At 55.4% G+C, this 23,249-nt stretch overlaps 6 protein-coding genes across 6 annotated transcripts; 4 read left to right on the forward strand and 2 right to left on the reverse strand.

The window, feature by feature from the left end:
- Positions 1-330: 330 nt before the first annotated feature.
- Positions 331-2,421, forward strand: D7B24_007517 (uncharacterized protein; the record flags this gene model as incomplete). Its single annotated transcript, XM_028641626.1, has 1 exon — positions 331-2,421. The coding sequence occupies one exon, from the start codon at positions 331-333 to the stop codon at positions 2,419-2,421; it is 2,091 nt and encodes a 696-aa protein (XP_028498751.1).
- A 1,310-nt stretch (positions 2,422-3,731) lies between these two features.
- Positions 3,732-5,887, reverse strand: D7B24_007518 (uncharacterized protein; the record flags this gene model as incomplete). Its single annotated transcript, XM_028641627.1, has 4 exons — positions 3,732-4,697; positions 4,765-5,471; positions 5,600-5,657; positions 5,729-5,887. 4 exons carry the CDS (start codon positions 5,885-5,887, stop codon positions 3,732-3,734), a joined length of 1,890 nt encoding a protein of 629 aa, XP_028498752.1.
- Positions 5,888-9,885: 3,998 nt separating this feature from the next.
- On the forward strand, positions 9,886-10,227 carry D7B24_007519 (uncharacterized protein; the record flags this gene model as incomplete). The annotated part of the gene is made up of 2 exons (XM_028641628.1): positions 9,886-9,937; positions 9,989-10,227. 2 exons carry the CDS (start codon positions 9,886-9,888, stop codon positions 10,225-10,227), a joined length of 291 nt encoding a protein of 96 aa, XP_028498753.1.
- Positions 10,228-13,060: 2,833 nt separating this feature from the next.
- On the forward strand, positions 13,061-14,187 carry D7B24_007520 (uncharacterized protein; the record flags this gene model as incomplete). Its single annotated transcript, XM_028641629.1, has 2 exons — positions 13,061-14,044; positions 14,143-14,187. 2 exons carry the CDS (start codon positions 13,061-13,063, stop codon positions 14,185-14,187), a joined length of 1,029 nt encoding a protein of 342 aa, XP_028498754.1.
- A 3,442-nt stretch (positions 14,188-17,629) lies between these two features.
- D7B24_007521 (uncharacterized protein) lies at positions 17,630-20,245 on the forward strand (the record flags this gene model as incomplete). Its single annotated transcript, XM_028641630.1, has 4 exons — positions 17,630-18,540; positions 18,594-18,727; positions 18,980-20,062; positions 20,127-20,245. The coding sequence occupies 4 exons, from the start codon at positions 17,630-17,632 to the stop codon at positions 20,243-20,245; spliced, it is 2,247 nt and encodes a 748-aa protein (XP_028498755.1).
- Positions 20,246-21,288: 1,043 nt separating this feature from the next.
- On the reverse strand, positions 21,289-23,109 carry RRP9 (pre-rRNA processing protein; the record flags this gene model as incomplete). The annotated part of the gene is made up of 1 exon (XM_028641631.1): positions 21,289-23,109. One exon carries the CDS (start codon positions 23,107-23,109, stop codon positions 21,289-21,291), a length of 1,821 nt encoding a protein of 606 aa, XP_028498756.1.
- Between the last annotated feature and the right edge of the window lie 140 nt (positions 23,110-23,249).

Consider the following 23,249-nt stretch of genomic DNA (forward strand, 5'->3'; position numbering starts at 1 on the left):
ACAGGTTCATCAACTGACACAGATGAAGAACTTGGGGTTGGCAGACAAGGGCAGTTGCTGTTCCTTCCTCCACGGAGGTGTCTGCCTACTTACTACCCATTCACCACTCCAGTCTACCTATCTGCAATACTTTCTCCTGGGATAACCACCAGATTTCCCTTCCCAACCATCATCGTTCTATCAAACGAGGATATAGGTCCCCTGGTAACAACTGTGCGACCTCGAAGCTGATCACGATCAAAGGGCTCATCACTGCCAACCATTGCCGTATCACCGCCAATACCAACCATCATCGCACCTCACGCGTGATACTAACTGGACAGCACAGCAATGGATGTGGCACCATTTGAAGGGGTGCCTCTTGCACCCAAGGGTGCGACCCTTGCCGACTTTGACGCCTATATTGCCGAGACCAGGGCCCTCCTCGAGGACCGATACCCCCGGCAGACAATTACCAACGAGATGCTCGTTGTTGCCATACAGACTCGAGCCCGCGCCGAACTTGACGCCATGGAGGCTGCAGATGCGGATCATGACGCAACTACAGACGAAGACCTCGAGATGGAAGGTGTCATCCCTGACAACGACATCATCAACGACTCTCTCGCCCACGGCCCCGAGTCTCAGCCTTGGCGTGACGCCGCGGAGGTCGAGTACCACACTCGAGAGCACGCGAAACGTGTGTGCCGCAGTGACCCCTTTTCCTCCATCCGGCGCAGCATGGGAGGCATGCGCGTTCGCTTCAGCCTCCTCGAGTCGCTTTGCCAGCACGTCGAGCTTGCTGTCGAGCTTGGTGGTCACCTCGAGCCAAGGGACGTCTTGTCCTTGTTCTCCGTCAGCCGCACCTTCCACGGTGCCATCAGTGCCGTCATGACCTCGACCCTACGCATGTGGGTACGCCGGCATGCTCCTGAGAGCGGTGACATCTTCTCCTTTCGGCTCTACCGCCACCTCTGCGTCCGAGACCCCGCCGGCCGCACCAACGCCTTCGGCTCCAAGCAGTTCGACCCTTTCGACGCCGTCATGGCCCAAGTCCGCCACGTGCCCTCTTTGAAGTGGTACCAGATGGTCGTGCTCCGCGAGCGGTGCGTCAACGACATTGTCGATGCCCTCGAAGGGGGGGGTCAGCAGCTGCCCATTGGTACCGAGCGCAGCCTCAAGAAGATGTGGCTTCTCATGGACGTAGCCACGACGAAAGGCCGCACCACCATGATCGGGAACGAAGCTCTCTGGACCCACGCTGACCTGCACAATATTCAGTTCTTTCTCACCAAGCTTAGCATGCACTTTCGAGATCCTGTCTGGGCCGACCCCTTCATGAACACCCTTGTCAAACTCCTCTTGGGTCAGCGCACCCTCTACAAGCTCTGGCTCATGCTCACGCGACACGGCCTCACGGAGCTGGGAGACATTATTAAGCTCAAGGTCCGCTACGACTATCTGCCCGTCCACGAGCAGTACCGGCGTGCCCTCTTCGGCGAGAAGGTTCTTGGCGTCCCTGCTCACGAAGTTGGCGTCCTGCATCTCGAAGCCTGGGGTCGTGGTACAGGCCATCTTCAACGCCCGGATGAGCTGATCCGCACCGAGGCTGTCCGTCGCGGCCTCGATATTGACCGTCACATCATCTACATGATCCTCTGGGGCCAGAAGAGTATACCTGAGGATGATTTCCTGGACGAGGACGAGCTCCCGGACGCGGACATATTGGAAACCACCACATGGGCCGAGCTCTCCCAGCCCCAGCGCGCCGATCTTCTCCAGGAGAACCTCGACACCTTCCGCTCCGAGCGGCAGTTCCTGTTTGCGCGCCAGGCACGCCTCAGCCGTATCGCCCGCATCAACGCCGCTGTGCAGGCCGACATGGTCGGCGGCGGCGGATCCGCAAGCAGCGCACCGGCCATCAACCCCGACGATGGCATCGATTTCTCCGCCCTGCCCACGGAAGACGACCCCAGTACATGGACACGTACCGTCGTCAGCCCCGAGCCGGACAGCGGAGCCTTGCGCGGATCCGAGCCGACCCTGACCGAGGCCATGAGGGACGCCATGCGGCGTACCGACCGCGTTGATGGCGCGCAGTCCGACGACGACGTGCGGCTGTACATCTATGGCGTTCTGTTCGGCTCAGGCCTCGCCGACGAGGACCAGGAAATCAGGGCTGACAAGGCGTGGGTCGACTGGGAGAGCGAGGACTCGGACCCGCGGTGGCTCGAGTACGTCGACGAGATCAACGCCCCTGATGACGAGAGTTTTGAGCAATTTGATGATCTCGAGCTCTATGAGCGGCAGGAGGAAGCTCATGGTGAAGATGAAGATGACAGCACGGCTCCAGCCCTATATCCGGAGTTGACGGATGATGGAGACGTTGACTGGAATCTGTACGACGATCTGAGCAGTTCAAATACCCCGCCCGAAGTGTGATGAGAACGCAGCAAGCACATGGTTGAATGTTGGTTGAGAGACAGCGCTGGATGTTTGGCTGAGCAGGTTAGCAGGGGATCAAAGGTTGACACTGGTCATGGGTTGAACAAAGGACGGCGTTACTTCGAGCGACATGCATATACGACCGCAACAGCTCGCTGGCTCAGGCAGGTTCAAAACGATAGTATTACATATGCTCATTTTCCCTCAAGCGATCATTACCTGGTCGGTCTTGTCAACATCTTCACACTCGCCCTGAATAGGTGCCAAAGCATGATGGACTCACCTCTAGCATGCCAACAACAGTCGTCGTGTCATTACTAAGCTGCTCTTCGCGGACCTCGCCTTGGCAAAATCAAGCAATAGTATTCTTCATACCTAACGCCGCCTGCAGGATGCAGTTTTTACACCCCACCGGCTAACGGTATGCAACAGGAGATATAACTTGGAACAGACGAGTTATGAAAAGCAACACGTTTCGCATTCTCAGACGCGAAAGAAAATTAAAGCAGTCAGCCCGCCTGACCATGTTCACTCCCCGACTCCCCCAACTCTGCCGCCCATCCAACCGTGAAACCATCTTGAAGGGGGCAAAGCTCAAGCCAAAGCCAAAGCCAAATGCCCAAGCAAACTAAAAGTATTGGGAAGAGAACAAGGACGAAATGAGAATGGGAGAGGTGGAGGAGAGGGGTGTGAGAGTATCAGAAAAGACAAGCAGATCAAATAAAAAAAAAGAGAGAAGACAGGAAAAAGGACAGACATCGATCGAAGAAGTAGAAGAGCGAGACCGCACACCGAAGCCGAGGTTCCTTTCCCACTCCTTCGCTATGCATCTCTCCCACCGTACTGCCCCCTGGGCTGTCATGCCACAAGCCATTCGCGCGCAACCCCACCCAATGGGCAAAAGTCCGACTCCGCAGTCCAGTCCCCCAAAGTAGCCAGCCCTTTTGTACGGACTCTGATGCTCAACGGCATCAAACGCAACTCCGCCCAACGTGTTCCGAATCCGTCCAGTTGTAGTAACACTCTTTTGTCTTTCCCGCCTCGCAAACTTTTGTACCCGGTTACTCATGGTATTCTGACAACAACCGTGGCCCAAGATTCTTCCCCATCTTGCCGACCGCCTTACTTGAAACATGAAACAAATGGGGTTCCCTCGATGACCAGTGGTCGAGGGGTCGTTGATGCCAAAGCAAATGCTCTATCGTCGTCCCGTCTCAAAGCTCGTCCCGGGGTCGAGGGGTGGGTTCTTCAACGTCCGATGCAAAACGGCGATCGATATACAGCCATCTGGTGAATACACAACCTACTTAGGCAGGGGACTTGTTCTGAGGCGCGGAGCCACCATTCTGGCGAGCATCTCCGCCGGTCACAGAGAGGCCTCCGATGCCGCTAGAAAGGAAGGCGAAAGGGTCGTTCTCGTTCTGCGAGTAGAAGTTGTTCGACGGACCAGCAGACGCGGGTCCGTTGGAGGCAGACTGGAAGGCCGCCTCCGCAGCGCGGCTGTCAAAAGGGCCGGCCGAGTGTGCGCCCGGGGCCGGACCGAAGTGCGTGTTCAAGGACGAGGGGTACGCTGCGGCACCGCCACCGCCGAGGCCCGAGGGAAGCGCGTAGGTGCTGGGGGGGCCACCGAAATGCTGACCGCCAGCATAGCCACCACCGGAGCCGAAGTTGCCACCACCGGACGCGAAGGGGCCTGGACCAGTATTGCCGCCCATTGAGCCCTGGTTCATGTTATAATTGGAAGGGGGATCCATGGGAGACGGGTAGCCACCAGAGTCGGCAACAACGGCGGCGCCAGCACGGCTGGCACCGCAACGGAGGCAGCAGACATTCTTAGCAAAGTTGTGGTAACCACAGACTTCATTACCGCACTTCCAATCGCCGGCGCGGAAAGGAACAACACCGCTGCCGCCCATACGACCACCACCGTGTCCCATGTGACCGTGGTGGTGCTGAGGAGGGGGCATCATCTGAGGGGGCCCATAGCCGCTGTAGCCGCCACCGCCACCGCCGCCGCCGCCGCCGTATCCGATCTCGCCCGAAGGGCCGGCGTTCACGGCCGGGAAGGAGCATCGGAAGCAAGCTGTGCGCCTCTGGAAGTTGGAAAATCCGCACGAGGGGCAGGTCCAGTCACCGGGACGGGGGCGGTTCTTGCTGGGAGGGAAGGGCGTAAGAATCTCAGCAGCGCGGTCCAAAACACGACTCGAGGAGGGCGACACTTCGATAGCCTTCTCGTTAAGAGCGCGACCGTTCATGCAGAGGCTCTCAGCAGCCTGTTGAACGGGTCAGCACATGATCCGACTGGCACGGTGCAGTCAGATGGGGATGGAACAAACTCACCTCTTCGTGGGAGGAAAAGACAGCAAAGCCGCTGCCAGTGGGCTTGTGCTGCTCGGGAGTGCGCAGAGTCCAGAAGGCGATGGGACGTCCACCGAACTGGGTGAACCAGCTCTCAAGCTCCGACTGGGTAGTGTCGTGGGGGAGGCCTGACATGTGGAGGACCTTGCTACGCTCGGACAAGAAGGCTCTAACATCAGCACGAGCGTCCATGGGACGTGTCAGGACGTCGGGGTGCTCATGAGCAGGCTGAGACTTGCGGATCAGGCCACGAAGAACCCGGGCAAGAGTGACAGCCTCCTCCATGGCACGACGGGGAGAAGCAGGCGCCAAAGCCTGAAGGTGGAATGGCAGGTTGTGCTTGATGGGGGCGCTCGACTGGACAGGCTCCACCTCGAGAGCAGCGCAGATGTTGGAGAGCATCGAGGGGCCGAAGGGTAGCGACTCGGGGTGGTGCTGCTGCCATCGCTGGTACTCAGTACGGAGATCAAAGGTCCGCGAGTGCTGAAGGTAAGGCGGCAGGACCACAGCCTTGTCGCGGGCCTCGCGGGGCAGCTGAACCCGAAGGTCCCAAGCATCGAGAGTGACGAAGACAAAGTCAAGGTTCTGCGAGGTCAAGTGCTCATTGGCAAACGCATCAAAACGGTTGACAGCATCCCTAAAGGTGCCAGCGTTCCTAACATGTTCCCAAGTCAAGGTTGTGAGGCTCGCTGGTGGGCAGATGGTTAGCACCTAGATATTGGACCGAGTTTTTAGGCCGAGGCGCGCGGCCTTGCCGGGACGGCAGGGCGGCGGCCGCGATAGTAACCACAAAAAAAAAGAGAAGGAGCCGACATACTGCAGAGAGGCGTGATAGGAGTATTGATGGGTTTGACGAGGGCACTATCACGGACGATCTGGGTAGGGTAGTGATTAGAAATACGTCATCAGAAAGGGGAGGGGGTGGATGGGGAGGGCGATAGCTTACTTCCTCTAGGGACTTAGCATCGAGCAAAATCCATCCAAGCTCAATGACTTCAGCGGAATCCTTGGTGACATAGACACCGTGCTCGTCGCAGGTGGTGGCGACGTGGATCACGACGTAGCGATCAATGTTGAGCTGCGAGCCCGCTTGAGATCCAGACATGTTGGGTAGTCGGGGCTGGGTTCGCCGTCAGACGGAGCTTGTACTGTACAGTGGGAAAAAAAGGGTCCTCGGTATCGGAGGCACGGGAAGGAGGAGAGGGTGCCGTGTTGCTGCCTCGGATGGGTATCGCTGCTGTCGAGGAGAGGGAAAAAAAAAAGACGAAGGTATGTCGGGAAGCTTGAGTTGGAGAGACTTGACTCAGGCGACTTGGGCGAGAGGCACGAGAAAGAGATACTGGCGGATGAAGTTCGGAGGGTAGCTTCAGGAGTTGATGCGGCAAGGCGGAGCTTGATGCGAGCACGACCAAAGCAAGCAACGCGAAAGGGGACGGAGAGCAGCAAGGACGGAATTGACGCGGTCGTCAGTCGATACAGTCGAGGCGCGGGTACTTTTCTTCCCTGGCGGTTGGCAGCCGTGGGGGATGGAATCCGGGAAAAGGAAGGTAAGGTGGTAGGAAGGAGAAGCGAGAGAGAGGCAAGGCGAAGGTGGAAGGATGGAGGCAGCAGAGTGGAAGCCCAGGAGTTGGAAACAAAATTGCCCTGGTCCAGTCACAGGTGTGTTGGCGTGGGAAAGTACCTCTGGCCTGAGTTCGTTGACCTTTTTTCGGGACGAGGACGGGGATAGGACGTGGTCGACGCGGCGTGGAGTACCTTATTCATTGAAATGGGACCCGACTGGCACGACTGGCAGCGACAGGGTAAGTGTGGGTAGGCGAGGTACCTGGGCACTGCCAGTTGAGGTGACAAGATGACAGGCAGGTACCTACCTACCTGACTACCTACTACCGAAGGTAGGTACCTACGAGCCCAACCCTATTGGGGGTGGCAGTGGAGGCAATTAGTGCCTGTCCAGGCAGGCACCACCACACCGAAAGGCAGACACACAGAGGGGCAGGGACACGCACAGGCACCTCCTGCCTCATTCTCGGCCTGCCGGGGCCTAGGAGGCAGGGACCTTCGGTGCCTGGGTTGTAGGCAGGTAGCGCGCGGGTCGACGAACGATTCATCGTGTCCTTTACCTACCTACCTTGGGTATTAAGTGACGGACCGCACCATGAACCTCGTGGCATCTTCTGGTATGACAATCGTCAAAAAGGGACTGGAGGGTCCTCGATTCCCGGGGTTCGGCAACCCAAACATGTTGTCCTACGAGTGTGCCTCCGTGACGGACCTTGGGCGGGTGGCAGCGCTAGAGGGGAACCTGGCGCCCGGTGCCTGCATCCAGCGCCGCGGAAGGAGAAACAACGCCTCGGGTCCCTGACTCCTCCTCCCAAAGCTTTCCCACAGGCCACAGGGGGCCGACGTCTCCGCCGGGACCCCTGGTAAGCCGTCCCCGGTATTAGCGTCCATATCTCGCTCGCATCCATGCTTGCCATGCAATTGGAAATGCAACCGTGCTGCCACAGCACAGAAGGCCACATCATCAACCAAGCCAACCCCGTTTCGCATGGCTGCCGTGTCTCCTAGGGACCTCAAGCCAAAGCCTCCTCCGCCAACGGCCAACGGTTCCATCCGACATGACATCAGATGGAGAGAGTGACAGAGATAGAGATGGTGCTCCTTTGTACGTCAAGGAAATCGACGTGCGCTATGTTAGGTACGCACATACCGGCCCAAGGGCAGTAATTGATGCGAAGGATCCCTCGCCTTGTTAGATCCCGAGAATCGACCTGTCCAGCACGGTGCGCGGGAGGCCTGAAGGTACTCGCCTCGACAAAAAGGGGCCCAGGCCAGGTACCACTTGTTCCCACGATGGCTTTCTCGAGCCTACGCTCCAGACTGTGACGGCTTAAGCTTCAGCCTTTTCAGGCGAGCTGGCGAGTTGGCCTCCTCATTGTCACAGCCTTGCTTCCGATCAGTTCCGCAGGATGTAACAGCCTGCTCTGCATGGAACATGGCCACGGATGTGTCTGTCACAACAGCTTTGCAGCTTTGGGTAAACCCCTACGACTGATACGGATCAGGTGACAAGACCGCCTCTGCGAACCACCTTCGTGGATTCATGACCTCAGATCGAACTCATTGAATCTGGCTTGTGACCACAGTGCCGTGTGCTCAGACAGTTGGCGTCATGGGTGGTCGTCCACCCACCTTAACATGTCTCAATCAGACAGCCTCCAACTTTTGTTGGAGGCGTCCTCATCATACATGGTTACATCTCACCCCGGCCCCTCCCTAGCCTCAGCCGACAGAGCTAGTACAAGTAAGTGCTTCGTGAGCTATTGTGAGCGACCCCAGCGGCCGTATGACTTCGAATTGATTGACCAAACCCCCACGGAAAGGATTGGCTGCCGCCTTCTCTATCGGTTAGGGATGCACGACAGACTGCTTCGGCCTCCAGTTGTTGCAGCAGGCCAGGGCGTTTCGAAACACCGACGACAAGACTGTCTGCGATGGGTTTGGAATGGGTTGGGTCCCCTCACAACACAGCTCCGGCTCAGCCTGGAAGCAACTGGCAGAAATGCTGGAGGGTTGTTGACGCGAGTTGGAGGCCTGTGAAAGTCATCACGTTGGTCTTTCGAGGTTCCAGCGTCGGCGAGGCGTCATTTCGTTCCGACAATATCAGTCCACAATGATGTATCAGCTTCCGCTGTGTACCCTGTTCGGATCACACCACACACCGGGTCAGCCAGCGTTTGGACCGGCACCGGACAAGTTGCACGTTGGGCCACCTCGCGGCACGGCACGTCGCGACACCGCCGACCTGCTCCAAGCAAACAATTTGTCTCTTATTTCACCCGTTTGCGAACCAACAACTGTCGAGGAACTAGACAGTTTCTCCGTGCAATATCGACAGTGTTCAGGGGTTTGGTCTGAACCCGCAAAACGCTTTGACTGACTTTGCTCGACCAATACCCGAATCCAGCAGACTCGGATGTTTGTCCGTCGCCGACAGGGCTCATGCTTCCAGAAACGCGGAAGAACCCCTTGCCTGTGACACCACACACCCGCTGGTTGATAATGGCCGTGCTAGCCCACTACACTTGACAAGCCTGCTCCAGCGCTTATCGATACCGGGCTGCCTTGCTGGTGCTCATTTGTTCAGCGTTCGTGTACACAACAAGACACAGACAGATTGGCCTGGCAACCTTGCGACCGCCGGTACACTCGGAGGCACCAGGAGGTTTTTCTTGATTCTCAAGATTTGGCAGCTCGCCCAAGCATATTACCAAATTACTCTTTAAAGCGGTTTGAAACATAGACCAGCACCCTTAGTCTACCTGAACGACGGACTACCAGTTCAAGGCTTGCTTGCTTCTCAGTCAGCGATTCGCCCCTTCTGTAAATGTGGTGACTGGTTTGTAGCTGGTCACGTCCGACTCGGTCTTAACGAATTCCGGTAACTGGTCGAGGAGTCTCCATTCATTCGGAACTGAAATATATAACATCCAAGGCATCACCTGGCCTTCGGAATGGCACGCCATTCTTCAGCTCTCCGACGGGGTAGTCCGACTGGAGATGTTGGCCTTCGTTGCTTGACATTCGCCCAAGTGGGACAACGAGGAAGACTTGCGGCAGAGCCCGCGAACCCGCTCGGCACCATCACGCAGTCAATTGAAAGCACTGACTCGCGATGCACCCTATAAGGCAGACGAACGCAGCGCAATGCGAGACGGAGCCGACCGCTGTGTGAGGGCTCTGATCGAAGATGGCGGCGCCGAGCATAGCACAATCCGAACACCCGAGTGGGCGTCTGCACCTACGTCATACAGAGCTTAATTTTTCTACGCCCACGTCACGATGTCAGGTGTCTGGGCTGCGAACGATGCCACAAAACGGGACTAACGGTAGACGGGACGCGCAATCGTCTGAAGTGGCCAGCCAAGTGGTCTGGTATTGGCAGATTCTTGAAGACATTTAAGATGCCAGAGCTCAACCCAAAGTGCGGATGCGTGGAGAGCCTGCAACTTCGACGACTATCAACACTGAAGGCAGCATCCGCAACATCCTGACAATCACTTACAAAATAACATTAAAAAGGCACAAACATCCGCAAAAATGGCCGGTGGCGGAATCACAGCTCTTCTCATCGTCCTCGTAACGCTTTTCGGTGAGTGTTCATATCTGAATATTTCGTCTTGATGCTGACCTGAGCTTCCAGTGCCGCCCATTGGTGTAATATTCACAGCCGGCTGTGGTATGGACCTCGTGGTCAACATCTTCCTTACGATACTTGGTTTCATTCCTGGCTTGATCCATGGACTCTACGTTCTCTATATCTACTACGATCGACGTGAACAGGCTGCTACAGGTCGCATCTCGTCAAGTCGCGCGCCAGGTATCTACAGCGACAAGGTGCAGAGTGGAGCTGGTGCCGGCTACGGCACCACACGTTATTAGAAGCGCGCCCCTTCATCGAAATGAGCAATCCCACAATACGCTTAGTGATTCCACGAGAAAGAACACTTCGTAGTGCAGTGAGGAGGACATGGTGGTGTCACACTCGTGTGCTCTGCCGTGACGGGCGGGGAGGGTGGATGAGCGGTTGGTAATGCTTGTGGGTGTACAGCCCAAGGCCTGTCTTCGTAGGGCCAGTCAAGCTTAGCTACCAATGCAAGTCATTGAGACGATTCATCGTCGCTTATGCTACCCGCCTTGAATACGTTGATTGAGGAGGCACATGTTAAGAAAGGCACTGCTGCTCTGAAGACATCAACAAGGGTTCACGTCTTCAATCTCCTTCGCCCGTTTGCTTTCCAATATGTGGACAATTGGATGCTGTAGATAAGTCAGTATCTTTTCCTGGAGAAGCAGAAAGAGAAGGAAAAGGCATTTCGGCCAAAAGAGAGGGGGGTCGAGCCAGCAGGTTACAATGACTACCTTAGGTGCGGGAGATGGTGGTCACTCACGAAATTCTAAGCGGCTTCAGCCTCGGGCACTTGTCTTGCCGCCGCATGATTCGCCAAAATGTATCAAACGATGCGCAACGAGCCGAACTGTTTCAACTTCAACTCATACATGCACATCCAGGTGTTGTCGGTCCTCTGAACAACGGGACATGTTAGCCCATATCCGGCTGTATGACCTGACAATGACCCCGACATAACAGGCTGAGGGCTGCCTGTGCTTGGAAGTAGGGTTAGCAATCATTGGGTTTTGCATGTCAAATCAGGAGAGGCAGGTACTTTAAAAAAAAAACAATCGAACGGCTGGACATTCAAGAGGTCGAGTCGCATGATGCGACAAGGGGTCCCTCCAGGTCCTCAAACCCTCAACGGTTGAGCAGATCAGCGAGTCGTAGACACTTGAGGCAGCGAACCCGAAGAGACAGCCATGCTACATATTTTCCGTATCACCAAGCCGCTTCCCCCCTCGAATGGCGAAATGATAATGCGCTTCTTCTCGTAGTGGCCGCGCAGGATAGCGCAAAGCCAGCTCATCCGTACATTTGTATGTCAAAATTGGTTCAGGTCCACCATACCGTCCAGATACGGGCAACTCGTTCAGCCTGAAGGTACATATGAGACTGCCAAGGAACGTGGCAAGTCTGGTCAATATGGTCATCGGAACATGACATTGGTTTGGTCACGAGAGGAGAATTCGTATGGAGTGTGCAGCGTCCAAGACGTGCCCTTCATCTGTGATTAAGAAAAACGCGCTCTTCGTTGCCAGGGCCTCAAGCTTCAGAGCCTTGAACTCCACGGGTCTAATTTACTTCATGCACCGGCCGGAGCGTCGCGCCCCTGCAAGTTGCCAAAAGGTGACGACGAGGATATCCGAGCATCGGGTTCAATACACTGGATGCTGCGCTGCCAGGGACGTTCGCAATGGAAACGTTTGTGCTCGCGTGTCTGCTGGCTTGGTGGCTTGGCCAGTTGAGGTTGAAGAACGGAACTGGGGCGTGCGTAGCGGTGCACACGTGCTGTCATCTGAGACCTTTCCATGTGTCGTAGATCGCCCGGAGGCTGTCATGGTGCTCTAGTATTCAGGGGCACCATGCATAGACAACAAGGGCCTGTATGTGGCGGGCTGTTCGCGGAGGACGAGAGGTGGCATGTAGACAGTGAGAGGCTAAGTCGTGTACGTTTCGGTGTATTCTACCGATACGCAGGCTGCCATGTGTGCTGTCATTATTGATCCAAGCATGAGCCGAGCCACAGTAGCAGCATGCAGCATTGGCAGCCATAAGCGTAAGAATTCATGAGGTTGAAACCAGCGGCTTTCCCGGGCGACTGAGAGCCAGCACACACGGACAACAGGTAGTCATGAATTGGTCCTTCGTGCTCGAGGAACGGACCCGAATTGAGCCACGTCGACGTTCCACATGTTATGTGTCCAGAGAGTGGGAGTTTGAGTCAACGATGAGTTGAGACCCCAATGTCGACCATGGATGGTGCGTATAAGTGGAGGGCCCAGACAGTAAGTACCTGGCGAACAGGGGCTGAGAAAGCTACCACAGGGTGTGGAAGGAAAGGGCGAGGGGAGGCGAACTGGGGACGGCAGGCGCGAGCGGAGACAGTGCGAAGAGGAGTCGATCAGGTGCGGATCATGGTCAGAACAGCACAGTGTGGCACTGTTCGGCAGCTCACGCAAGTACGGCAACCCCGCAGCGGCGATTGGTTGGCGCGTCTTCTTAGGCTCCCCCGCCAGACTGCCCCTTCGTCTTGGGCCACCCTTTGAACGACAGCCACGACAGACGTGCAGCATGCACTCGTCCGGCTAGGCCAGTCGCCTATCACTGTCGTGCGCTCTCCTGCGCCCGGCTGCAACTCAACCTCCGGTCCAGCGACTGCTCTTCTTTTTTCCTCCTCTCCTCCTCGACAGAATCCTCCCTCTCGCGAGATACCGCGATTCCGTCCCCGTACAATCAATCCGGGGTGTTGCGAATTGCGTCCCGTCTGCTCCTCTTCGCTGTCCACTCTCCACTTTCGTGCCTCGAGCACCTCGGAACATAGCAGACTAACCGCCCGAACATCTGATCCGACTTGTCTCGATTCGACACTGCCCAGCACGCGATCGCCTCGTCTGCCTCCGTGTGGATCAGAATCCCACGCTCGGCCACAAACAGCCTTTGGCACCATGCGTCTGCCACCGGCCGCTGTCTAAACTATACATCCCATCTGCAGCACGACGCAGACCGGCCCCTGTGGCCAGCCACGGTGCCGTATGCCAGCCTGTCTGCCTCACTATACATAAAAACCACCATCCGCCGCACGACGTGCTAGATATCACGATGGACCAGACAAGGCCTGCTACGTCTGGCCAGTACGGCCGCTACCGACCTCCAACACAACTTGTCTCGAACGCATCCGTCGCTTCATCGCAGGCATCCATCTCCCGGCAACCCAAAAATTCAAGACGCGATTCATTGCCCTTCTCCTTCCCGCCTCTCTTCCAGCCGAACACTTCATCGACCTCTCTCATACCATCCACAGCAGAGGGCAAGCCGATTCCACTCGACGACGACACAGCTGCCCACCGCACTCTGGCCCTCCGAGAACTCAACGTGAACTACCCGTCGCGCAGCCGTTACGCGAAGTCGACAGGAGCTCAGAGCAGCACCAACTCACAGCCTGTGCTCGTACGGACTTATTCAGAGACGGAGAGCAGGCAGTCGAGCACCACGCGCAGCATCATCGCAGGAGGGAAGCCTGTTCACTCCACCGCAAACAACTCTGTTGGCAACGGCCCTGCCGCTTCGGTCAGGCGTATCATAGCATTTCGGTCGCCACTCAGCGGTCAGCAGCATGGTCTGCTGAGCATGGCAAGAGCAAAGTCGAAGAAGGGCCTAGGCAATCGTGATGCGACGACCAAGCTGCCGCCCATCGAGGCGTACAGCTTTAAACAAATGATGGCCAACATGGAGGCAGAGGAAGACACCAGCATCAACGCTGACCTGGACCGCATTGCTGAGATCTGTGCCAGATCTCGGTATTCCCTCAGCAACCAATATGAAGTCCATGTCACCCCACATGGGTCTGGCGCTGCGTTCATGGCCTCGGTGTCGTCACGACGTCAACAGCACACCAACGGACCCACTCTGCAGGCCGTCACCTCGGATGATGAACGGCAAGCGAGTCGTCTTCACAAGAGGAGAGGTGGTGGCGCCCGGCGGAGAAGCATGGCCATGGGCACCCTGGAAACCATCATGTCGTCGAGCGGCTCGTCGGAGGATGGCAAGTCCAAAAAGAAGTCCGCCAGCGAAATCACCCAAGAGGTTCGAGGGCGAGCAGAGCGGAAAGTCGAAATAACCCAGGCAAGTGCGTCTCCTGCCGAGCAACGCCCGAGACTGGAGAGCGTCACTTGTGAAGTCAGTCTCAGGAGGAGGAAGTCATCCTCCTTTGCGTCAGCCATGATTGAGAGCACACGCCAGTACCCGATCATAAACGACATGGCAACGCCACGGAGCTCGTCTTCTACGTTGCTAAGCGAGCCTGCGCTGCCACAGACGTCTATGAATCACCTCCAAGTACGGACAGAGCCAGAGGAGACAGGCCCAATTGATCCCAGAGGCGCGAGAGACCAAAGCGAAGAACACAAAAGTAGGATTTTTCATACAGGGGACTCGCAGACCCAAGTTCAGGGCAGTTTGCTCGGCGGTCTAAGTGGCTGGATGCCTACATGGTCGTTTCCTCCTGTGATGGGAATCAGTCCAGCGTCGGCGAAAGGGGGAAGCTCAACAAGCCATGCCGAGGGCAGCTTGCGACATCTGCTTAGGACAACAGATTCCAAGGGAAAGGGCGTTGATGGTGGCACCTAGACGTGCTTCGTTCAACAGTGTTGGACTTTCGTTTTAAGTCTGATTAAGTATCGAAAAGCGAACGGGAACTCCAGTCTTACGACAACACAGAAAGCTTGCTTTATAGATACCCAGAAATGAATGAAGGAGAGGTCGCGCTTTCGGTTGCTCTGTACAAATAGCATTCATGATAATGAGTTTGGGAGGTGAAATAGGAAAGGTTGTTGGCTTTCATCGTCTTGCACCGTCTTTCATCGTCCTTCATTACGTAGGTAGGCGATCTGCGGCAATGCCTCTTGCTATGCATCAAGACCCTTGGTGAGATTGCGATTACTGGCTCTAACGAGGAAACGGCGATCAGCCTGCAGGGCAGTAAAGGTTGTGATATCCGAGAGAAGAGGTAATACCCAGGATCGCGTCATATGGCTAGGCGGATCTTTGAGCAAGATACCCATTGGCGGTCTAATGTGGTGCCGGATCGTTGCCGCCGCCGCCGCCGAAACTTCCGCGTGAGGAGGCTCAAGAAATCGTGACAATCGCTGCCCAGAGACTTCCGGTCTGGGTCGATATTACTGCCTTCTGTTTCCCCTCTTGCGCTCATGCGTACTGGTCACTTGGGCGCATTAAGCGATCAGCTGGGGGCCGTGAAGGGTAGGATAGGTAGGCAAGCGAAGAATGGCTGGTCTTTCTCGCTGTCCGATCTCCCTTTCGAAGTACTGCAGTATTTTATCTGCAAAAGCCCTGGTGGCATCAAAGTCCTCCGGTAGGTCTTTCTTCCTGTCGAGTGGCTGTAAAGCTCAATCCATAGACTGTCCGACGACAGGGAGGGAATAAGAACTTTGCTGTCTTCGAACTGAGGCTCATGGCTGTAGTGACTCCCAGCTCTCCGAAGAAAGCTGGACTATTTTTGAAGCTCCTGGCGCTGGGCGCGCTACCAAGGGTGACACCTAGATGCTTGGCTTACATGAAATAGAGTTCTCGTATGTGTAGATAAGAGAGGAGTTTGGGGTTTAGATTGACCACTTTTGAGACATGAAGGCCAGATAATCAGCCTCATTTAGAGATCTATGTCAGGGCTCGTGGACCAGCAGAGTGAAGAGGTCCTTCGTAGGTCATATCCGCAGCCAAATGTCAGGTAGGGAGTTAGATAGGATCTTGGTCCTGGCTCTCCGCAGCCCTTATATACGTTCTCTCGAGACCCCAACCCCCTGTATTAGCCTCTCAACCTGTGGCTCAACAGGTGCCTCCTGATAGAGAGGCGCATATATTGACTCGCCGTGTTCTTCTCAACGACCCGGGCCCAAAGCAGAAACGAGAGTTCAATCAGTTGGTAGAGGTCAAATATGCGGTACGATTGACCCGACAGCTCAACTGTTGAACCAAGACCATGCTAACAGCATCCCTAGTTCCGCCATTGGCACGTCTATGCGTACCTGACGATCACATTCTTCGCGATGGGAGCAGCAAACGCATGGGATCCTGTGGCCCTACTGTCATCGCAGACTACGGCTTTGATTGATTGCAGGCCGATGCCTCATCCTTAGCTGGCGGGTGAGCAGTCATCTTCCCTGATCTCTTCATTAGGTGGATGGTATAAGTTAACACCTTGAAAAGGTTCTTTACGAGCTTCTATAGACTCATCTACTTTCCACGGTAACAAGACGTGGCGACGTGGCTTTCTGGCTCTCCTCTGAATCTCCCTATTTTTGGGCGTTTGTGGCGAGTCTAGCGAATGCGTTCTCGTTGAGGGGCGAACACCTGCTCGACCACAAACTTGACCAGCGGAGCGGCCAGGGGTTTGATGCCAAGGAGGCTGAAAGGGCTGGTCATTAGAGGGAACAAGCGGGGGATCTTCCTGTGAGTCGTCTATGCGCTTCTTCCTTCCTGGCGTTCGGCCACGGGATTCCGAGGAGGGAGGCTCGGGAGGTTCTGACTAGGCTCCGCGAGACCCAAAGTGTGATGTTCCGCAGGTTACATGGATTTAAAGAGGGGTTCCTGTTATTGTAACCCAAAGCCCATGTTCCACTACCTAGGTAGGTTAGGTAGGTAAGGTAGGTTAGGTAGGTAAGGTAGGTGAGGTAGGTAGGTAGGTACTCATAAAAACTTGTATAGCTTGGTAGAAATAGCATTTTAGCATATCATTTAGGTACTCATTCAGCTACATGAAGATATGGTTAGATAACAAGAAGAAGACGTACAAGATGTAGTAACCATACATATCTAGCTTACGTTCAAGGACCCATGCGTTTCTAGGTTGTCCAGTGACTTCGGTTACCTGCCAAACAGGTACAGTAATATGTATTTAGCGCGAAGTGCTGCCGGCTGGTCGCCAGAAAGTGGACCCCCAAGTCTCCCCATGCAGCTCCCTCCTTCGTCACTGCAACCTACCTACGTACCTACCTCAGACGTGCATTTTCTGGCTGGTCTGTTCTTGCCATCACTGCCCGTACCCCACTAGTCCTCACAGACGGCTGCACACGATCACCAAGAGCACCACAACACAGCAGCACAGGTCTGTCGGAGAGAATTTGTTCATTTACTGTCTATCACTGCCATGCCGCGAAACCACTGTGAGTGTTTGTATGCAAGGAGCAGCAAAGACGCCCCCTCTGACAGCCTGTGTTTGTTCCCAGACCGAGCCAATCCGACCTCACATCGAATGAAAGCGACTCTTTCGTGAACAAAGGGCTGACCTCTGGTCAGCATCTGGCACGAGGGCTCTTGCTAAGAAGGGGCCCCTCAGAGGCCGACTGGATTCCTCGTCCAGCGTATGGCAAGCGATATTTCCAGGAGCCGAGCATGGTTTTGACATTTTGCTTCAGCGGTCTCCGTACAGCGTGCCGAACGAAAAGTGAAGATACCGATCCCATCTGGATTTACCGAACCGAACATCCCCTGCGCACAACACAGGCCGCGACCCGGCCAACGCCTCGAACTCATCGCTGATGTATTTGCAACATCATGGGGTCAAAAAAACATGTCCTGAAGGGCACTTTCCAACCCCAAAACAACTTGAAGCCGGAGGGTGGCTTCATGGGGAGATTCAGAGACGTGGGCCACAGTATGGCTCGGTTTCTACCAAAGTTTAAGGACGACTCCGATGATATGAGCACAGACAACGCACCGGAGGCCAAAGCGACACAGAAACCTCATCGTAGTGGGCTGATGTCCCAGAAGGCTACGAGCTCAAGGTCTGGCGACAAACGACGACAGTCCCCAGAGATTGACGAGCTAGCCGAGGACGAGAAGCACCATGCGAAAAGACAACGCCGTCCGAACGACCTGAAGACACCGCCCAGAGTTGATATTGCAGCACTTGAAAGCCGGCGGACCGTTGCCATCGCCAAGCGTGATGTGGAAGAGGTACAACGGATCACGGACCAGCTCGAGGGCAATCGGTTGTCCTCCCGAACCTATCAACAATCCTCAAAACAGCCCCCTGAAGCTATTGACAGCGACGACGAGCTAAATGCATCCCCAACAAAGGAAATCGACGCCTCGAGGGACTCACGCATGTCGCTCAATGGCCAAGTCTCGCCCTTGAACCGTAAAACTCCAAAGGGAGATATACGCAAGACGAAATTTCAAGAGAGGCAAGAAAGTCAAGATGAGGAAGTCACTGTTTCTCGTGCCGTGTCGGGCAAGGTTCGCTTTGATGCCAAGCAATGTGGTCAAATAATTCGGCTGAGACTGAACAAAAAAGATACCTTCAGTCTAGTACCAGTCGACAAAGCGGGCGAAAAGCTGGACATGCAATGGTTGACACTGACGCTGCGAGACTGCATTAAGATCAAGTTCTCGGAGGAGTCACAGCATCTTGTCTTTTTCCGGTCATACAAGTCGGTAATATCGCCGAAGTTGTGTATCGAAATCCCGTCCATTCCGGATGTCATTGCAATTATTCGATGGATTTTTAGCGCGATCGCCACAGGAGCCCAGGATCTGAAATCTGTGAAACTCGAACACCCACCACGGTATGTTGACAGACCGAGCTGGTCGAGGATTGTAATGCTTACTCTTTCTAAAGTGAAACGCTTCAAAAAGTCTTCGACAACCTGTACCAGAGCGCTCCAGCACAGGTAGATCCAAATATGCATCGGATCAGGGATCCCGAATCGACAGATGCTGCACAAAATCATATACAGCAAGACAAACGCCGAGGTCTTGATCCTCGACTCTGCCGACAAGGCAGGGGATCTTCACCGCCGTCGCCCGAGACCGCAGAAACCACTAGGCGTTTATCTCTTAGAGATCGAATGAAAGTTGGCTCCAACTCGCCTTCAGAGGTCGATAAATCACAACTTCGCCGCAAAAGCCCCCGAAGTCGTCAAGTAGAGCGTCGCACAAGTGACGACATAGAAACGTCGTCTACAATGACTTTCACCAACAATCAATGGATCAAAAACTATCCAGATTGGGACAAGATGTGGGAAGACAAGCCACTGATCTATCCCGCCAGTGGCAAGAATCGCGCCCAAATCATCAAGGATGATATTTCTAGGCTCGAAGAACACCAGTGTCTGAACGACAACCTCATCGTCTTCTACCTCAGATACCTTCAGGATCAGCTGGAAACTGAGAATGCGGGATGGTCGGAACGAATCTTGTTCATGAATCCTTGGTTTTACGAGAGATTGGGCCAACAAAAGGGTCGAGGTGTCGACTATGACGCGGTCAAGTCATGGACTGCCAAGATCGACTTGCTCTCCAAAGACTACATCATTGTTCCAGTAAACGAAGCAGCGCACTGGTATCTGGCCATCATCTGCCATCCTGGGAAACTCCTTCCAGCGACGGCGAGGGATGACAACAAGACAATTGTCACAAATGTTGGTGAGGAGGACATGCCTCAGCCGGGAAGCCAGATACAGTCAACTCCAGACGCAGCTGTTGATGTGCAAGATGACAGTGAAGCAGATGTTCGGATTGTCTCTGACGTTGCTCCTGGCAAGTCTCCCAAGTTATTCAAGGAAATTGCCTTGAGCAAGGCGCAAACCCGGAAGCTCGATGGTGGGGGGAAACGTCCAGCGGAACCCGGCGACGCTAGAATCATTACTCTGGACTCCATGGGGAATACCCACTCACGTACTTGCACCAACCTCAAGGATTACCTAGTACAGGAGATCAAGCACAAACATCGGATCGACGTCGAAACCCCGCCTCGTTTTGGTTGGACCGCCAGAGGCATTCCCGAGCAAAGCGATTTCAGCAGCTGCGGTATCTTCCTCCTTGCGTATGTCGAAAGGTTCCTGAAGCAACCAGATCAGGTCATCAGCGACATCGTCAATAAGAAAGACCTTGGATGGTCGGACATCGACCCAGTCGCCATGCGTATTAATATCCGAGAGCTTATAATAAGGCTACGACAAGAACAGAACGTCCAGCGCGACAAGGAAAGACAGGCCAAGCAAGACGCCAAAGCTCTTAAGCTGGCGCAAAAGAAATTGGTCATTCCAGCCGTGGATTCGTCACCGGCACACGCTGCTCAAACAACTGGTACGACCAATCCACGCAAGCCAGTCCAGGAAATCCAAGTTTCGAGTTCTGACCCTCCGTCTAGTGGAAAGACCGGCAATCTCACCGCCGCAGACCCCCAAGATGGCCAGTCCCCGTCAGACCAAAACATTGGTTCCTCGCCAAAACCCGTTCGGCCGCCTCCCCAATCAAACCAGGCTCTGAAAGCATTGCCTTGTAGATCGCCGAAGGTGGGCCCCTTGGTAGATACTTCGGATATCGAGCGCCTGGCCAGTAGAGACGACAGTTCATTCGTCCCGCCAATACTATCTAGCAGTTCCTCAGAACGAGGGACGCCTAAGCGGAAAGAGCCACATGACGAATTGACCCTATCGGAGGCCAACCCACCTGCACCTCGCCGCCAGTTTCGTAATCCAAAAAAGCGATACGATGGGATGGTTGCTCTTGAGCGCAACAGCTGGTCGTATCTTAGCATGTCTGGTGACCATGATGAACGGCCCGAATCGCCTGAGAAACAGCAGACGAAGCATGCAGAACGAGGAAACAGCCAAGCCATCGTTGTGGTCGATGAAAGTCCACAAAGCGAGAAAACATCGGAAAAGAGGACGACGAGTCCCCACTTTACACTCAGCCCCAGCTTGGGGCGTCGAAGTCAACGTGGTCTAGTAACGCGAAATACGCCTTCTCGAGGTGACCGAGGCAAGAAGGTTGTCTATGGGGGCACTGGACGCCGGGCGGCCAACGGCGACAACAACATTGATCTTACGGGTGCGGATTAGAGCGAATATCCTTATGCATGATACCCCGGCGCGGGCTGGACATTGATTTCCATTTTGGCCGAACTACAGTGACTGGGCACGACGAGAGACTACATACCGCGTGTAATGAAATCACGGGCAGGCGTTTGGACTTTGCATTGCGACTTGCTGTGGTTGTCTTTTGGCTCCCGCGGCTGAGAGTATTGATCAAACGGGGCTGGTTTGACTCCTGACAGATTAGGTAGATGGCCGAGCACACTGTGTGAGTGGTTCAGAGAACACAATGCCGAACGATCAGTTCATAATGCTGTCCCTCAAGAAATGTGATTGAAGATGTCTTGACAAAGGCCAAGGCGCCCTGTGTCTGGAAAGAGTGATGGGGGTGCTTAACAGGTAGTAAGGGGCGTAGTCCGACCAAGTATCGTTCGCTCACTCATATTATACACAACCCGAATATGCAGTCTAATATGCACCAGCCGCTGACTTGATTCATTCATCGTCCTCCATCTCTGGGTCCTTGTCATGAGCTCCGTTCACCTCCGGCTTTAGGGGTATTGATCTTGGCACCTCGAACACGTAGCCTCCATTCTTGGCCGACCCTTTGGTCATCTGCCAACGACCCAGCCTGTGCTCCTTTCCAGCGGCAACAACAACACATAGCCCGTCCTTCGCCTTCTCCCCGCGCTCAAAGATAGCAATGTCATTTATGATGCCCCTGATCAGGAACCCGTCTTGCTGGGCGGGCTCTGTATCCATGTCGACGTCCGAATCGGCGGCGGAGACGGGCAGCCCCTTCCCGCCGCTGAGGACGCCGCACGGCTCCAATTTCCGCTTGTCATCGCTGAGCTTCCACACGCGAACATAGCCGTCCCAGCTGCCACTGAGAACAATGTCGGTGTATGGGATTGTCCTGAGCGCCGTGATCCACCTTGGCTGCGGCGGGGGCACAATATCGTCGCCAGGGGCCTTCTCTGCCGACGCCTCTGTGGGCAGCAGGCGCTTCTCCAGGCCGTGGGCCATAGGGATCATGTGCATGGGCTTCTTCTTGGTGACGCTCCATAGGGAAAGGGCACCACTGTCGCTGCCAGTGACGAACAGCTCGTCGTCGATCATGGCAACGCGTTCCATGCTGCCTTCGTGTGCGATGGAACGTGGGTCGACATCCTTGAGGGGCCTCTTCTTGTCGACGCCGCTGCCGCCGCCGCGGAAGACGAGCTGCGACTCCTCGGCGACCTTCCACAGGCGGGCGGTGCGATCACGAGCGCCGACGCTGACACAGCGCTCTTGGGCGAGGGCATCGATGTCGACGACTTGGTCTTGGTGGCCGAAGAGAGTCTCGACATAGGCAAGCTCGTCCAGGGACCAGACCTTGACGGTCCGGTCTCGCGAGCAGCTGTAGAGCTGGTTCGTACCACGGCGGAAAGCCAGGCCCGTGACGGCATCACGGTGATGGGTGAAGACGCGAATGGGCTTGAGCGTCTCGGCGTTGTAGACAATGAGACGCTTGTCCTCGCCACCGGTGACGAGATACTTTCCGTCTGAGGAAACGGCCACACAGAGAATGCGGTCGCTGTGTCGTTGGGAGGACTTGTTCGTGGGGTCACCATTGCCCTTGAGCCACTGCTCGAGCTGGGGTTTCCTCCGGGGCGGTGGCGGGGGCTTCTTCGACTTTGACTTCTTCTTTTTGGTCTGGGTCTGGGGGAACTGGTCCTTGGGTAGGTCCTGTATCCTCCACTTGTGCAGGTACATGTCCTTGGTCGTGGTATAGGCGTAGGGGGCGTTGACAGCGACGGATGTGAAGGTCTCTGCGTTGTTCTTGAAGTAGGTGTGCGTCGCCTCGTCAAAGGCAAATTCGGATGCCAATTGGCGGTAGACTTTTCCCTTGGCTTCCGCGACGTCCTCGATCAGACGCTCCGCGATCAGGTCTCGGTCAATGTCTTCGGCGTTGAAGCCCACCTCGTCCACCTCCTGCCGGACATTGTCCAGGTACCTCTCTGCCAGCCTCAAGCGGCGCTCTGCTGCCGTCTCGCCCTCTCCCTCTGACCCGGAACCTTCCTCCTCTTTGTCCGATACGCTGACAATGCTCTCGTCATCGCTTCCAGAAATCGACTCGTCGTCGTCGTCGGCAGCGGCAGCCTTCTTGCCGGCAGGCGCGGCGACCTTGGATTTGGAGGCGGCACCTTTGGCACCTCCTCGCGGGGCGGCTCGACCTGGGCCCTTGGATGCTGCAATTCGCTTTTTGGGTGCATCTGAAGCTTCGGGCCTCTTCCGCTTCTTGTTCGCCCCGGGGATGGTGAAGAACGACGACATGGTTGGAGGCACGGTTGGGCGACTTTTGCGTGCTGGGCTGTTCTGGCTTCCAAAAGCGACCCGCCGACTCTCTGGCTCTCACGAACTTTTTGGAGGGACTGGAAAAAAAAAGTTCGGAGGCAGCATTGAGTGGGTCCCGG

Source organism: Verticillium nonalfalfae, assembly GCF_003724135.2.
Source record: "Verticillium nonalfalfae strain VnAa140/NRRL 66861 chromosome Unknown scaffold_6, whole genome shotgun sequence".
Taxonomy (NCBI): Eukaryota; Fungi; Ascomycota; class Sordariomycetes; order Glomerellales; family Plectosphaerellaceae; genus Verticillium; species Verticillium nonalfalfae.